At 44.2% G+C, this 16,189-nt stretch overlaps 1 protein-coding gene across 7 annotated transcripts in view; it reads left to right on the top strand.

Moving 5' to 3' along the window:
* The window catches only part of Fhod3 (formin homology 2 domain containing 3), a 430,675-nt gene that overhangs the window by 54,333 nt on the left and 360,153 nt on the right, over window positions 1-16,189 (top strand). For all 7 annotated transcript variants that reach the window (XM_070029308.1, XM_070029306.1, XM_070029303.1 and 4 more), the window contains exon 3: window positions 15,330-15,394. In XM_070029308.1, the coding sequence (XP_069885409.1) occupies window positions 15,330-15,394 (65 nt within the window). The remainder of the gene's footprint in view (window positions 1-15,329; window positions 15,395-16,189) is intronic.

Below are 16,189 nucleotides of genomic sequence, written 5' to 3'. Positions count from 1 at the left end.
AAAATAAAAGTAGTATATTAGATAAATGTAAGAATTGAGAAACTAATAGTTATGGGCACCTACTACACCAAACACTATACTGACACCTTATTTTGCTATCTTTGTTTAATAGTCAATTTTCCTAAGAGCCAGTTAATTGGCTTTGGTTATTTCCATTTTTTTCTTTCCTGTTTTTTTTTTAATTGTCAAGGTGATCCACAGAGGGGTTACAGTTACATAAGTAAGGTAGTAAGTACATTTCTTGTCAAACTTGTTACCCCTTTCCCTCATTTTTCTCCTACTTTACTCCCTCCACCCTCCCTGCAAGTTGTTCAGATCATTTCTAGCATATTGTCTTGTATATATCGCTGTTGCATTGGTTCCCCCTTTGTCCTTTGTCTCACCATTCTGTTGTTCCCCTTCCCTAATTCAAATAAATGTATATACAATACCATGGTACCAAAATCAAATACAGTGACAACAGGGGATATACCATAGAGGGAAGAACATACAAAAGAAACAAAAAAAATCACATAGTACATTAAAAAACGACGACAACAACAAAGAAAAACCGTGTGTGTTATCTCCACTTTAAAAAATCTGAGACAACTGAAGGATAAGAGTTAAAAATGCATATACCGGAACCAGGTGCCAGTTGCTTATGCCTGTAATCCTAGCTACTCAGGAGGTTGAGAATTTAGGATTGTGGTTCAAAGCCAGCCCAGGGAGAGAAATCTATGCAACTCGTATCTCCAATTAGCTACTAAAAAAGTCAGAAGTGAAGCTGTGGCTCAATTGGTAGAGTGCTAGCCTTGAGTAAAAGATCTTAGAGACAGCACCCAGGCTCTAACTTCAAGCCTTAGGACCAGAACACACAGGCATACAGACATTCAGACATACACACTACTTAGGCAGGGAGAGAGAGCTAGGTTGGTACACAGGTTTGCGGATTCCTGTGTCTGTATCCCTCTGACACCTCCGGAGTGCTGGGCAAAGGCACAGGTTCTATGCAACATGTCCCTTTCTACCCTTGGTGACATAGTGCTGGTTCATACAGGGACATCATGTGCCACTTCCAGGCACATGGCAGGGGGGCTCCAGCACTGACAGTATATCTTGCTGGTGACATCAGTGTCCTGACACAACAAGGTCCTCCATAGCTGTCCTAGTGAGCCAGGGGGATTCTGTGGCAAACTGCCCAGTGTAGATCTCATTTCTTTCTTCTTCTTTAGATTTCTTACCTGGCCATAGGTACATTCATTAGCCTTGTGATGTCAATTTGATTGAAATGAGAGATACCCAGGAGACCAAGAAAGCACACTCCTTGGTGCATCCAGAGGGTATTTCCAGAGAGTGATGACTTGGTGGAGAAGATTTGCCCTGAGTGTGGGCTATACAATCCTATAAGCTGAGGGACTGGGTGTCTAGAAGGGGAAGGAACAGGAAGCCAGAGAGCACAGGCCTGCCCCTCCTCTCTCTTCCCCTCTCCCCCCACTTTTCCTGGCCACTATGATGTGGACTGCTCAGCTCTGCCACCTTCTTCCTGCCATGATTGACTGAAATCTCTGAAACTAGGTTCTAAGAATTCTTTCTTCCTTGAGGCTGTTTTACTCAGGTAAACAAGAAATACAGCATGATGAGAGGGCCGAACTTAAAGACACGGAAACTGAAAATGGCTTAAAAGATGTTAGGTAACCCCACATTTGACAAACGGACCCCAAACTCACCTCAGAGTGGGGAGCTTTATATCTTTGATATGGTCTTTATCCCTAGTGCCACCCATCCTGTCCTTTGGAAAACTCTCAGAATGACACAATATTACTCAGCTCTTCTGATCCTCTGGAGCCCATGTATCCCTGTCCTGACACAGGGGCAGAAGATGACGGCATTGTGAGCTGTCATCCCATTCTCTCAGGTGAAATACCCCCCACTGAGTACCAAAGCACAAGGTGAATCCCTTGGTTAACCAGCAGGCAATATGGGCCTAGGCCTAACAAACCCTCTCCTCCTTCCTTCCCCCCCTCCCCTGCTCTGCTCCAGCCCTGACTCCAGCAGGTGTCAGAATACATTTCTGGTATGGCTTTCCCTAAAAATCCCCCCTAGGTATGCTGCAAGGTGTGTGTGTGGCTTTTGGCAAGGTCTGTGTGCTGAGACTCATATCATCTCCCATAATTAGTAGTTAAAATACAATCATTTCCTAGTTAATTGCCCTTTTGGAGTATGAACTTACCAAATGAAATTTTATTTCTGCTTCTGATTTCTTTGTATCCATTATAGGAATATATTTGCTAATAATTGTGGCCACCTAACGAAGATGTTTGAAAATGATGGTATTTAAAACTTTTTATTTGAGACTATATAGCCAAGGCTGGTCTCAAACCCATGAGCCTCCCACCTCAATTTCTTGAGTTCTGGGATTACTGTACAGGTATGTACCACACTTGGCTCAATTATGATATTTTTGCCTACAGTGTGTTCTGAGTGAGTTTTCTTCCTAGAGGAATTTGTTTCTGCTTTTGTCTGTGCCTTCCTTCTTTATGCCAAGACTAAAAATTAACTTCCTTGTTTAGAATGATCACTCAGACTATTGCTAACCAAGGAAGAGGAAAAATATTAACAGTGGAAGGACAAAGCAATTATAAGGTGAAAAAAACAGAGCAAGGTCTTTTTATGTCTTCCAAGGTCAGAGAATTAGCAGATAGCATAGTGCAGGGGAAACAGTAGCCTCTAGATTGTTCTTGACCTTGCCACTGTGTGACCTTGGGGAAGCTTCTCTTCTGACAGTTCACAAACTAAGAACATTTGTAAAATTTATTTATGTAACATAAGGACAAAATATTACCCAGTTCTATTTTCCTCCCTCCTGGGGTTCTGGAGGAGGTCTCAGGTACCCCAAACGTTACACTGTGGTGAAGGACATGGACTTTGTGGATATTCCTGGGCTATGTGACATGGAAATGGAAATGTGGATTCTACTCTTCACCTCAGCTTCCTTTTAAGTAGGGATGGTTTAATCACAATACTGCCTCCTTTGGGTGTTGTGAAGTAGTGTGATGACCCACTGAGAACATTTATACCAGTACCCAACTCTCAGTACATATTTAAAAACCAGTAATTGGCCAGGTGCTGGTAGCTCATGTCTGTAATCCTAGCTACTTAGGAAGTTGAGATCTGAGGATCATAATTTGATGCTAGCCCAGGCAGAAAAGCCTATGAGCTCTTATCTCTAACCACCAAAAAGCCAGGCAGAAAAGCCTATGAGCTCTTATCTCTAACCACCAAAAAGCAGGTATGGCTTAAGTGGTATAGTGCCAGCCTTGAGCAGAAAAGCCCAGTGAGAGTGCAAGGCCACCAGAACACACACACACACACACACACACACACACACACACACACACACACACACACACACACACACACACACACACACACACACACACACACACACACACACACACACACACACACACACACACACACACACACACACACACACACACACACACACACACACACACACACACACACACACACACACACACACACACACACACTCCCCAAACCAAAAATACCCAGTAGCTGCTGCCAGAACAACAGAATTTGGGGTCATGACACACTGAAATAAGAATGACTGGATTTTAGACCATGTCTGTGCAGGCCAAGCATTCCAAGAACTTGAGCTTTAGTGAAGAGAACCATGGTGGGGTTGCTCACCACTCCAGAGCCTCTGCATGGAAATTAGTACCAGCCTGTACCACTGTCATGGTGGTCTCCTAGGTGCACTTGTGAGGAGACACTGGTCTTAGAAATGTGGGTGGGGAAGCAGGTGGGGACCAGAGGGCCACAGCACTCCATGTGCTGCACCAATCCTCCAGGACTTCACACTCCACGTGACATGTCCTCTGCATGTCCCCAGCAGGCTGAGGTCATCTTGGAAGGCAGCAATTCATGCTGGGGTATATAATGATGTCCATCTTCTCTCAGAGAGCTGGTTTTCCCCAGCTATATGGGGGTGGGGTGGGAGTGGGGAGCCAGGAGTGTGAGGCTGGCAGCTCATGGTGGCTGTGTGGCTGGGAGGACCGTAAGGAAGGAGACCTTGTTCACAGGGGAAGCTCCTGCCAACCTTGTGGAGGTCCTGCCTAGAAGAACACAGCAATCTGAGGTCTGCTGTGGTTTGGCTCTTTGATATTTCCTTGACAAACTGCAGTTTTAGAGCCCAGACCCATATGTGGAGGGTCCATGAACCCTGAGTTTCTGGCAGTTTGTGGGTGACTGGCTGGGGGTAGCCTCTCATTCTTCATCCTGTTCTCCAGGAGGCCTTTCAAAATGTCAGGGCTGAAGGGGAAAGGAGTGTTTTCCACTTCTTTGAGTCTAGCCTCGTCCAATCACATGTTTATCCCATTTCCTGAGCTCCTAGGGCTGTGAAGTCAGTGATCACCAAAATGCCTTTGGAGCTTGGGTCTAAAAGGCAGAAGCTGGAAATGCAAACAAAGCAAGCAGCCCCCAAAACCAAGTTAGAGGAAGGAGAGCAATTCCCCCTTTCCTTGTTAGTTAGTATCAGCTGAGACTGGCATGTCAGCCACAAGGTGAGGGGGCTCTGCCTCCCAGGACTGCAATGGTCTCCAAGTGCTGACCACCAGCACCTGCCCTGGTTGTGGTGGGGGAGAAACTGGAACCGTTGGGAGAGCTCAGTGAAATGCTGAGTGGGAAGACCCAGATTTCCTGCACACCAGCTCTGGGATATCTCTAGGCCAGCTGGCTTAGAATATTCTGGAAGAAAGCTGCTTAGAAATGTTGGTCTCTAGATTCTGGCTTTAGGAGGCTTGGTGTGGAACTTAGGAATCTTGCTCTTTAAAAAGCTAAGTAGTGGGGCTGGGAAGATGGCTCCGTGGTCAAGTGCTTGCCTTGCATGCATGAGGCCCTGGATTCGATTCCTCAGCACCACATAAGCAGAAAAAGCCAGAAGTGGTGCTGTGGCTCAAGGGGTAGAGTGCTAGCTTTGAGCTGAAAAGCCGAGGAACAATGCCCAGGCCCAGAGTTCAGGCCCCACGACATACAAAACGAAAAACAAAAAACAAAAAAACACCCCAAAACAAAAAGGGTAAGCCAGGTGGTCAGATGTTTGGGTCAGAGATCTATGACTTAGGTTCTCAATCTTGGAGAATATTGTAAAAACCTGAAGAAGCTTAACCACCCACTCCTTTCCAGGACTGGCCATTGGCCCAAGGAGCCAGAGCATGTGGGCAGGGCCCAGGCAGAGGGAAGTTTTCAAGTCTCCTCAGTCAATGCCAGTGTGCAGTGTGCGTAGAGAGCCATTGAGGAGAAGGGCAGAAGTTCAGAACAGGCTGACGTAGCCAGAAAGATGGAACTGGCTCCCACACTGACTTTACAGTGTTATCAGAAAAAGCTCTCCAGTGCTTCCAAATGCTGGCTCATGTAATGGGACCAAGATGGCATCAAGTAGGAGTGGGACCCCAGCTGGGCTGTGGGTTGGGGTCAGGAAGAGGAGAAATGACTTGCAAGGAGGGAGCCTTTTTGGAGTTTGGCAGGTAATGAGAAGGTCTATCTAGGGGTGGGTGGAAAGAAAGTGAAGGAGTAGGAAACACTTTGATCTGGTATCAGTCAAATGTTGCATAGTTTGGGGATGAGAAGAGAGAGTGGGGCCTGGAACAGTGTAGGGAAAGAAGGGAGCTTTTGAAGAGCAAAACAAGGGAATGGAATGGGCATGTGACATTAGATATATATGCCCAGAATGGGGATACTTAGAGAAGTGAAGTTGTGGGGAAGAGGTTCTTAAACCTTTTAATCTTGAAGTTGGGGCAACCACAATCAAGGTGTGAGATAATCCATGAAAAATGTTGGCTCACTCAGGTGAGAGGCATCAAGGACTAGAGAGGCTGGGAGCCATCCCTCCAAGGAGCAGGGGGAGGGAACAGAATCAGGCTATAGGGAACAAAACGTTAGCAGTTACTCAGGTGGCAGCATCTAGAAGATACTCTGGAACCAAGTTCTGTGCTGCAGCTAGGGGTTAGACTTAGTTGCATGTAACAACCCAGGTCACAGTGGCTTAAACATTTTTATTAGCATGTGTTTGTCATGAAAAAACTATGGTTATTGAGAGGAGGAAATTAGAAGCCACAGATGTACATCTATCCCAACTATGAAAAACTCAGATAGTTTGGTGGGGTACATATATAATCCCAGCTACCTTCGAGGTGGAGATGGGGGAGGATTGCAGGTGGAGGCCAGTAATGGCAAAAAGGAAGAAACTCAATGTCAACAAGCTGGGTATGGTGGTTGATATCTATAATCCAGCTATAAGGAAGGTGCAGATACGAAGGTGGTAGTCAAAAGTTGGCTCCAGGCAAAAAGGCAAGATGCTATTTGAAAAATAACTAATGTAAAAATAGGGCTTGGAGTGTGGCTCAAGTGGTAGAGTGCCTGCCTGAGTTCAAGCCTCAATAATACAAAACACTTCAGAAATAAGTAGCTAAGGAGGCTGAGCAGGAGGATTGAGAATTCAAGGCCACAGCCTGGTCTACATGCCTAGACTACATAGTAAGACCCTATCTCAAAAACCAAAAAGCCCCCCAAACCTATAGAAACAACAAAACTCAGTGATAAGAAAATGAACAAAAGATCTGGATAAATACTTCACCAAAATAGTGGTGCTGGGTGCTGGTGGCTCATACCTTGAATCCTAGCTACTCAGGAGGCTGAGATCTGAGGATTGTGGTTTGAAGCCATCTGGGTCAAGAAAGTTCATGAGACTCTTATCTCCAGTAAACTACTCAGAAAAGCCAGAAGTGGTACTGTGGTAGAGTGCTAGCCTTCAGCAAAAGAAGCTCAGGGATAAAGCCTAGGCCCAGAGTTCAAGCCCCAAGACCTGCAAAAAAAAAAAAAAAAAAAAAGGTAGCAAATATGATGTTGAGCCATTTTTTTCGTATGCCTGGGTTACTAGGCAGTGAGTTGCAAATTGAAACAAGGTACCACAACACATCTATGAGAATGGCTGAATCCCTCCTAACTTTTGAGGTCACCATGTACTGTGAGGGTACAGAACACAGAACACACCTTCATGCATGGGAGGTGATACCAAATGGTACAGCCACTTAGGGAGATGGTCTGATAGGTGGACATACCATACAGTTGAGCAGTTATACTCTCAGGTGTTTTCCCAAATGAATTAAAAACTTGTCCACAGGAAAACCCACACATGATTCTGACAGTGGCTTTATTTATTGCCTTATTAAAAGAAATGAACCACAGAGTAAGCAAGTCACCTTGTGCGGGTTCCGACCAGTTCTGTGAACACAGTAAAAAGCAAAACTGTGGAGACAATGAAAAGATGAGATGTCGGGGTGGGGATGACCCTTAAAAATCTGATGATTGCGGGGAGAACCCAATCATAAAGTTGGAACTTAACAATTGGCTCATCTATTATAACACATGTCAGGTGTTATGATGAAACTGAGTGGGAGAGTAAATAGTGTGGGTGTATGAGAACTTTCTCTACTTGGAAACTTTTCTATAAGCCTCAAACCACTGCGGGAAAACCATAGCTAACCAGACAGTGTGAAGGACAATATGTTGGTTGCACCATACTCCTCGGAAGCCAGGCTAATTGTATCCTTCTGCTGTGTGCTCAGATGGTAGTTTTTAGTCTTTCATGCTTTATCATGGTCACACAGGGCCACTCCTGGTTTGAAGTCAAGGCAGGAAGCCATGGACTGGTTAGAATCCAGTCTTTTTTTTTTTTTTGCAAACTGAGAAATCGCAAGACATGGTGGGTAAAATAAAAGTTTATTTTCTTGTGGAGAGTTCAGATACTGGCAACACCCTCTAGGAGTGGTGAAGCAGCTACAGCACCCTCAAAATGAGATTCCCATCTCTGGGGCCAGAGTGGCTGCTTTAGTTTTTGCCATCTTCTCTGCATTCCAGCCCCCCAGCGGGGGCAGAAGCACGTGCTTAGGCTCCTGGCCACACCATTCAATGTGAAATTGTGTCCAGGCACAATGAATACTGAGTGATACCTTCTGCTCCTGCCTCAGATGGGAGAGGTGAAGAGCAAATGCTAGATATGGTTGGCTTTCCCCTTTACAGAGCCTTCCAGAAGCTCCAACAGCAACCTCTACCTGTTGTTTACTGATGGATGCATATTGTTGTTACTGTTAAAAATGTAGTTATTGGATAGGTGGCCAGCAGAGTCTGCCTCAACAAGGAGAGAGGAGACACCAAAACATAAGAAGAGGAGAACACCATGCCACAAAGACAGGAAGTGAGAGGAGCAAAGGCCAGGCACCTCAGAGGAGGTTGTTTTTTGTTTTAGTTTTTTGTCAGTCGTGGGGCTTGAACTCTGGGCCTGGACGCTGTCCCTGAGCTCCTCAGCTCAAGGTGAGCTTAAGCCACAGCGCCACTTCCTCAGAGGAGATTTTTAGGGTGTCCTCAGACATGGGGAAAGCAGACTAGAGGAACTGATGAGGGGCAGCAGGACTGTCTGGGAGCTGTGGATGGGTGTCCATGTAGGGGAAACGAGTGTGGTAGACAAGGAGAGTGACAAGAGGGTGACAGGGACAGATACAGAACTTAAACTAAAAATGAGTTGTGAGCCTGGATGTGAAACAGAGTTCCTCGGAGAAAACAGAAGTCTCCCTCACCTTGCATTAAACAACAGTCTCTGATACAGACCCAAAGTACATGTCATTAAATAGCACACAAACTGGACTCCATCAAAATTTTGCCTCAAAAGACATCAATGGTAAGGCGGGAATCTAAGCCACAGAAGAGAAAAATATTAATAATGTATAAATCATATATCCAATAAAAGACATCCAGAAAATACACAAGCCTCAATACCTCAATAGCAAGGTAATTAGAAAAGGAAAAAGGCTTTGAATAGATATTTAGCCCAGTAAGAGAAGTAAAATTAGCTAACAAGATAAACGAGTGACCAAGGAGCACATGAAAAGATGTTCAGTGTTGTAAGTCAGTAGGGCCATGCCAGTGGAAAGCACTGGATGTCTGATGGCAGGCCGAGGATGCTGACAGACAGTGGCTTGTGTGGAGGCTGTGAAGAAACGGCTCTTCATTCATGCCTGGTGGAAATGTAAAGTGGCTGCAGCTGCTGTGGACACAGGCTAAGAGCTACTTAAAACGTGACATATAGGAATTACCATATTACTCAAGCTATGATTCTCCTGGATAGATAACTGAGGAGAGATGACGTATTTGTCTAAATAAAAACTACTACCCAAAAAGCTTGTACCTGTATTTTTAAGTGCCCCAAAGTAGAAACAACCCAAATGTCTATCATGGATACACAGGGTGGAATATTGTTCAGTAATAAGTAAAATGTGATATTATCAAACCAATGAGCCTGGAAAACACTGGACTAAGAGAAGGAAAAACATACGCAAAAGGTGACATGTTAAATGATGGGGAGTGGCTGGACAAGGTGTTTCTTTTTGGGACAATGAAATCATTAAAAAATGAGATTGTGGTGATCACTGAACAGTTTTCTAAATAGATCGGAAATCAGGGAGGTGTATGTCTATCTCAGGTGGATGTGAGGAATGAGTGGGGTGCTGGGCTCACACCTGTAATCCTCACTACTCAGGGGACTGAGATCTGAGAATAGTGGTTTGAAGCCAGCTTAGAGCAGAAAATGGCCTTGAGACACTGATCTACAGTTCACCACCACAAAAAAAAGCCAGAAGTGGAGAGATGGCTCAAGTGGCAGATTACCAACATTGAGGGGGAAAATCTAAATGAGAATGTGAGGACTTGTGTTCAAACCCCAGTACCAGCTCCTCCCTCTCCACACCCTCCCCCCCAAAAAAGCTTGAGGAATGGCTGTAGTAAAGAGATGCTGAGCTGGTGACAGGTTGGGCTGAGTTCTAAGAGAGGCCAGTAAAGAGGGAACCAGGGCCATGAGGGTGGCCTCGAGTAGGTATTTAAGGGGGCAGTAAAGAGGGTAGAGTTGTCGCCTCTGCTCGAGTACACAGCCTTTGTGCTTGGTCATAGGACATGTCCTGTGGGGCTCCAACAAATGGTTTCCCTGTGTATTTTAGGACTCCCTATCTCTTATAAAGTGGGTGACTCAGTCATAGAGTCTAGTAACACCCAGTTACATACAGGAAGAACAAACATCACTATAGTCCCTTATAAAAGTTGGAATATTAAATCCCTTGAATTTGATGTGAGGAACAGAAAATATCAAGTAATAGCACATAAATCACTGCTGTAGGTTTCATGAGAGTAAAGGAGGAGAGAGAGGGAAGGGGAAAGGAGAGATGAGCTGCAGACTGAAGTTAGCCATACAGAGGGAGAAAGAGAGCAGGCGTATAGCAAGGCAAAAATGGAAAAGAGGGAAGTAGCTGGAAGAACAAATTTGGTACTTTTTGTTTTGGTGGTACTGGGGTTTGAACCTGGTGCTGTGCACTTACCTCTTGAGCCATGCTAGTTTTTTTTTTTTTTTTTTTTTTTTTTTTGCTTTTTGGGTGTGTTTTGCATAGGGTTTTGCATTTATGCCTGGGTTAGGTTGGTTAGGTATTTTCTTATCTGTTTCCTATGTATCTGAAATCACCCACAACTTTTTATTGAATGGAGTCTTCAGAACTTCTTTTTGCCTGGGCTGGACTTGAACTGTGATCCTCCCAATTTCTGCCTCCTGAGCAGCTAGAATGACAAGGATGAGTCACCATGCCTGGCCATATGGAACCATTTCTGACAAAACTATTACCTAGTGTTATCTAGCCATTACCGCATGCTGAGTATGTCTATAGCATGCTACTTGCATTCACTGGTTGAATTTTCACATTCTCAGCAGAAGGTCCACATTATCAGTACTCCCACTTAACAGATGAGAGACCTGAGGCCCAGAGGGGTTAAGTAACATGTAGAAGATCACACACAGTTATCTTCTGGCTCTGTTTTTCACCTCTAGTTTACCACAGAGACGAGAATATATCTAGAAATGAGTTCAGTCGCAGCTGGTTGCCTTGCTTGGACTTTGATCTTCTGAGCAAATTCTTCTTAGGTAGCTCTATGCTTTCACCCATGGATAGATGACTGTTCTAATCTCCCTTCATCTCTTCAACCCTGGGGCAGAGTGCTGGGTGAATCTTAAAGATCTGGAGGCTTACCAAAAGCTTTGTATTCCTGGGGCAACTGCAGAACGGTTAAATACACATTTGTATCTTTGACTGTAATAATAAGCTAATCTTCTGATGGGACTGGAGAGATAATTTGGGGGTGTCAGTCTTCTGTTGGCCTCTACAAGAAGAGATCAAGCCTTTGGCTTTGTACCAGAAATAATGTAACCACTGCCCTTATCTCCAGGCCTTTGTGTGTTATTCTTGTAAAAAAATAATAAAGTTCTCTTGAGAGACAGGGACAGAAGGTACGCATTGTGTGTTGGAATTTGTGTCTTGGTTGAAGTCTCCTTGAATCGTGTTAACTGTGTTAGTTTGCTAGTCACTGCAGCAGCCATGGCCTTGGGTGTGGGCTGCAGGTGGAGAGCACTGACTGACTGGAAGGGTGGCTGGTGATAGTTCTCTGGCATTGGCTGGGCTGATAAGAAAGGAATTTGACTGTCCTGAGGGAGTTTCTGGTCCCACTGACTTGTCCTTGCCTCTGTGTCCCCAGTTCCTGGCACTGGAGGATTCTGATTTAACTCTGTAATACTCCATGGTGGCTTGGCAGGGAATGGTAGCCGTGAGGGCTTCAGCACACTGGTCATGGTCGTCAGGGTCATGGGGAACATGGACCATCTGTCCATTTAGGGAGGTTTCCTTCCTAGGCATTGGCTTATGTAGCTATAGGGAGGGGTAAATGGGGTGGGCCCACAGGCTGGAGATTCAGGTACAAACCAGTGTTACAATCTTGAGTTTTCAGGGAAGGCTGAAAGTTGCAAATACAGGTGGTATTTCTGTTTTTCTGATTTAATGCAGTGAGTACTTTGTGTCCCTCCTAGAGTCTAGCCCAGAACATTTGTCTGAGAGAAGGCAACAGGCACAGATTCTGAGGTCAGACTCTATGTTGAGTCACACTGATGCAGTGTGATTTCAGCTATGTTGCTCAACCCTTTTGAGCCTCAGTTTCTAGTCTTTAAAATGGCCACAGTGTTACCCATTGCAGGAATTTTGTGAAGACTAAATCTGAATAAAGTATTTAGAATCTGAACTCACACAATCAGCATTCCAAAAATGTTAACAATTCTTATTTTTTCTGAACTCATACGGACAGGGTGTTCAGTTACAGGAGGGAAGTAAGTACACCATGATTGATTATTCTCTGAAAGTTTTATAACCCCAAAATAGAAGAAAAAGGCATATTTACTGGAAAGGTTTAGGTTGTTTTTAGATAAGTAATATGTTTATTCTCCTCAAAGAAGCTGAAAGAATCAACAGAAAGATTTTAGAGTGAATAAATGTGGCAGGATGGACATTTGTAAAGGAAATGCATAAAAACAAAACTTTCTTTACTATTTCACATTGGCTAGAAAAAAATAAATGGATCAAGGCTATCAGATTTATAGGGAGTTTATCTAGTCTTCCTCAATACATACAACCATGTGCTTCTTAAGAATTTAAGAGTTATGTGTGTGAGAGAGTGACAGATTTCCTGTAGTTTTTCTTGAGTTCCTCAGATAAACTTAATTTGTCCTGTTATATTATTTGCATATTGCCTAATTTTGCTTGCCTACTGGGATTTGAATTCAGGGCCAAACAGGTGCTCTACTATTTAAGCCATGCTTCCAGCTTTTTCTCCTTCCTTCCTTCCTTCCTTCCTTCCTTCCTTCCTTCCTTCCTTCCTTCCTTCCTTCCTTCCTTCCTTCCTTCCTTCTTTCCTTCCTTCGTTCCTTCGTTCCTTCCTTCCTTCTTTTTTGCTTTTGTTAGCTTTTGAGTAGGGCCTCAAATCTTTGCTTCAGCCTGCATGTACTGTGATCCTCCTATTTACACTTTCTGCATAGCTGAGGTGACAGGTGCATGCCAGCATACCCAGATTTTTTTTTTAATTTCAATAAATTGATTGAGATGGAATCTTGTAAACCTTTGCTCAGACCAGCCTCAAAACACAAGCTCAGTATAGGGAGGCTGCTGTGACTTCCTAAGGGATACCATCTTCAGTTTATTCAGGAGCCTAGAATTTCAGCACAACTGCCCTATATGCCTCAAGCTGCACTGGAAAATTCTAAGGGGAAATGAGTACTTATTCAGAATGCAGCCTTGCTGTTCTTTGAAGGGACAAGTAATGGGACCAGTGGGCTCTTTCTGAAATCCTTCAGTACTTGGGATGTCTTGTGCTTGCCCTTCTGGGCTCCATAGCACACATGTTCTCTACCATTTATTTGACATGTACTGTTGATGACTTACAACTAAGGATGATGAGGGTTACAGAAAACTGGAGGGTGGAAGACTGGGATTTACTGTTTCTAATGGTGTCAGTCTAGCCATGTCAGGTTCTCTGCTTTTGGGTTTCCCCTCCTTTGCTCTGGGGGAAGCCCATGTACTTGATGGCTGCTACCTGTCCTAGGGGGCCGTTCTGTCCTGGCAGATCTAACAAAAGACATAATGCAGTGTGTGTGTGTGTGTGTGTGTGTGTGTGTGTGTGTGTGTGTGTGTGTGTGTGTGTGTGTGTGTGTGTGTGTGTGTGTGTGTGTGTGTGTGTGAGAGAGAGAGAGAGAGAGAGAGAGAGAGAGAGAGAGAGAGAGAGAAAGAGAGAGAGGGAGAGGGAGAGGGAGAGAGTGTGAGAGTGAATAAAATCTTGTAGAAATCTGTAGAAATTGCAAGTTTCTATAAATGAGTCGTGTTGTCTTTTTGTTGAGCTTTCCCTTTCTCTCTCCCTTTCCTGTTCCCTTCCTTTTTACACTTCTGGGGTTGAGCCCTCATGAGTCCCAGGTAGTCTCCATACCACTTATGTGTATCCTCAGTGGTATTTTGCCAGTTTAGTCTCTCAGTCTTACAGTCTTCTTGCTTCCCAAGTTGCTGGGTTAATGGTATACACTACCATACCCAGCTTTAAGTTGTTTTGAGACTAATACCCAACACATGGAACATGTGAAACAATCAAGTAAACTAATCAGGGCAGAGGGCAGGGCTCCCAATAATTTGAAGGGCATCTGAGTGAAGATTCTTTACGGAAAAGCGGCTGCTGGGCCAGAGGATACTGAATTCAATATAACCAATTTCCTCCTTTGTTTAAATGAATAATAAATTAAAACCATGCCTGTCCGTATCTGGTTTCAAGAATTAAAAAAATATATATAATGGGTGCAGTCACTACCATGAATTTAGAACTACTGTATTTTTGTTGTTTTTGTTGATTGTGGGGCTTGAACTCTGGGCCTGGGTGCTGCCCCTCAGCTCTTCAGCTCATGGCTAGCGCTCTAACACTTGAGCCACAGTGCCACTTCCAGAACTACTTATTCACAATGTGCGTGGGTGAGTTCTATGTTCCCCTCCTCCTAATATTAGGAAGCCAGAAGACATTGACAGGATCTATTACAAATTAGCCCTGACAGGGAAGAGAAGTATGAGAAGAAAACTGAGGCACTGTGATCCACTGTGCTGCCTCAGTGTCACCCCTTTCAACCTTCTCCACTCATCCCTCCCCTCCCCACTCCTCTCTGTTTAATTTGGTAGGGTATGCATTGGCTTCTTGACTGCATTCTCCCTTTCTTCTCCTCTTCATTTGTCCACTCCTTCCCCCGACTCCTTTTGAGTATCTACTTCCTGGTCATTAATTTTGCTGAACTTGGAATCTACCATATTTCAGTTAATCTATTTGTATATACTTGCATATCACCTAATGTATTTACCAGTAAGTGCATAAGCTAAATAGAAGTGTTTTCTGATATACTTCCATCTTCCTGGAACAGTGTAAGAGGAAAGCCATAAGAGCCTTGAATTCATACACTGGGCAGAATGTCCTGATGTTCCTTTTCCCTTGATATGTAAAGAAAAAAATAGCCATGGGGATGATCAAATGACTACGTTTTTACATTCTGAGAATTTCACTTCACGAGCCCAGATTAAAAAAGTTTCCCAACTTGGTCAAGCCTATGTACAGAGTCTGTGAATGGAATGAGCTGATGGAACATGGTGGTAAAATGCATGTGCTAAGCCATCATGGTCCAACTTTCTTATTTGGTTTCCTTGGAGCCCTGTGGTGTCTGCCACATGTCCTGTTTCAGGATAGAGTCTTACTCAGTGTAGCTTTGCTTGTAGTTCTGCTTATCAGGAACCTCTTTCAGGTGATGTATACCAAAACTTTCAAGCTGATTTGACAACGTAGGGGTATCTCCACTGATGCCCTGACACCAGGTGTTTTCTTTCCTCTCTCCCTAGGCGTGGCAGGAAGCACAGCATCATCCTTCGGACACAGCTGTCAGTGAGGGTCCATGCCTGCATTGGTGAGTGACCTTAGCTTCTGTACTTGGTGATCAAATATTATGAACAGTATTCCCCTTATTAAGCACTGTATAGTCATGTGACTGCTTGGGTTAGCTCCTCTCTTGGATTCCTGATTTCTAATGGAGCCATTCCTAATATAAATCTTAGAGCCCTGTTTCTAGCCTGGCATTCTTTGCTCTTGAGGTGGTGGGCAGAGGTCAAGGTAAGACAGATTGTTCATGAACTTCTTTCTGGCAGAGCTGGAAGAGGTGAGATTCTTCCTGGGCTGTTGCCAATGTGAGGCTTTAGCCTGGGGGAGTGTCTCTTCATGGATGTGGCTCTGTAAAGATTGCTTAGGGGAAGGAGAGTCAAGGGCCCCAGATGTGGTCAGATGCTTGGAAGGAAATCATGATGGTGGAGGATGGGATGAAGTAAGCAAGTATATTTGTGGTTCAGAATGGCTTGCTTGCTGTCACTCAAGAATGCCATGGGGGCCATTTCTACAGATGTTGATTTTCCAAGACCTTTTGTTTTCCCTGTATTTAGACAAAGTTCAATGGAGGGAAACCAATTACTTAGACTAAATAGACAAACCAAGATGAATGGTCTTTATCATTGTGGTCTACTTTCCTTATGGGGTTGGGCTAAATTGAAGCAAAGAATGCAGTATCATAAATCTGAGTAATTTTACTTTTATTTACTATTTGCTGTGGTTTTCGGGACTCTAAGGAGGAGAATATGTCACCCTGCTGAGTCCCAGACCACACTTGGAGTGGAGTATTCATGGGTGGAATGGCCCCTCCTCCATTTTTTTT

This window comes from Dipodomys merriami, unplaced genomic scaffold (genome assembly GCF_024711535.1).
Source record: "Dipodomys merriami isolate MVZ:Mamm:240054 unplaced genomic scaffold, mDipMer1.0.p SCAF_2, whole genome shotgun sequence".
Lineage (NCBI taxonomy): Eukaryota > Metazoa > Chordata > Mammalia > Rodentia > Heteromyidae > Dipodomys > Dipodomys merriami.
This window is presented reverse-complemented; position numbering and strand designations above follow the sequence as displayed.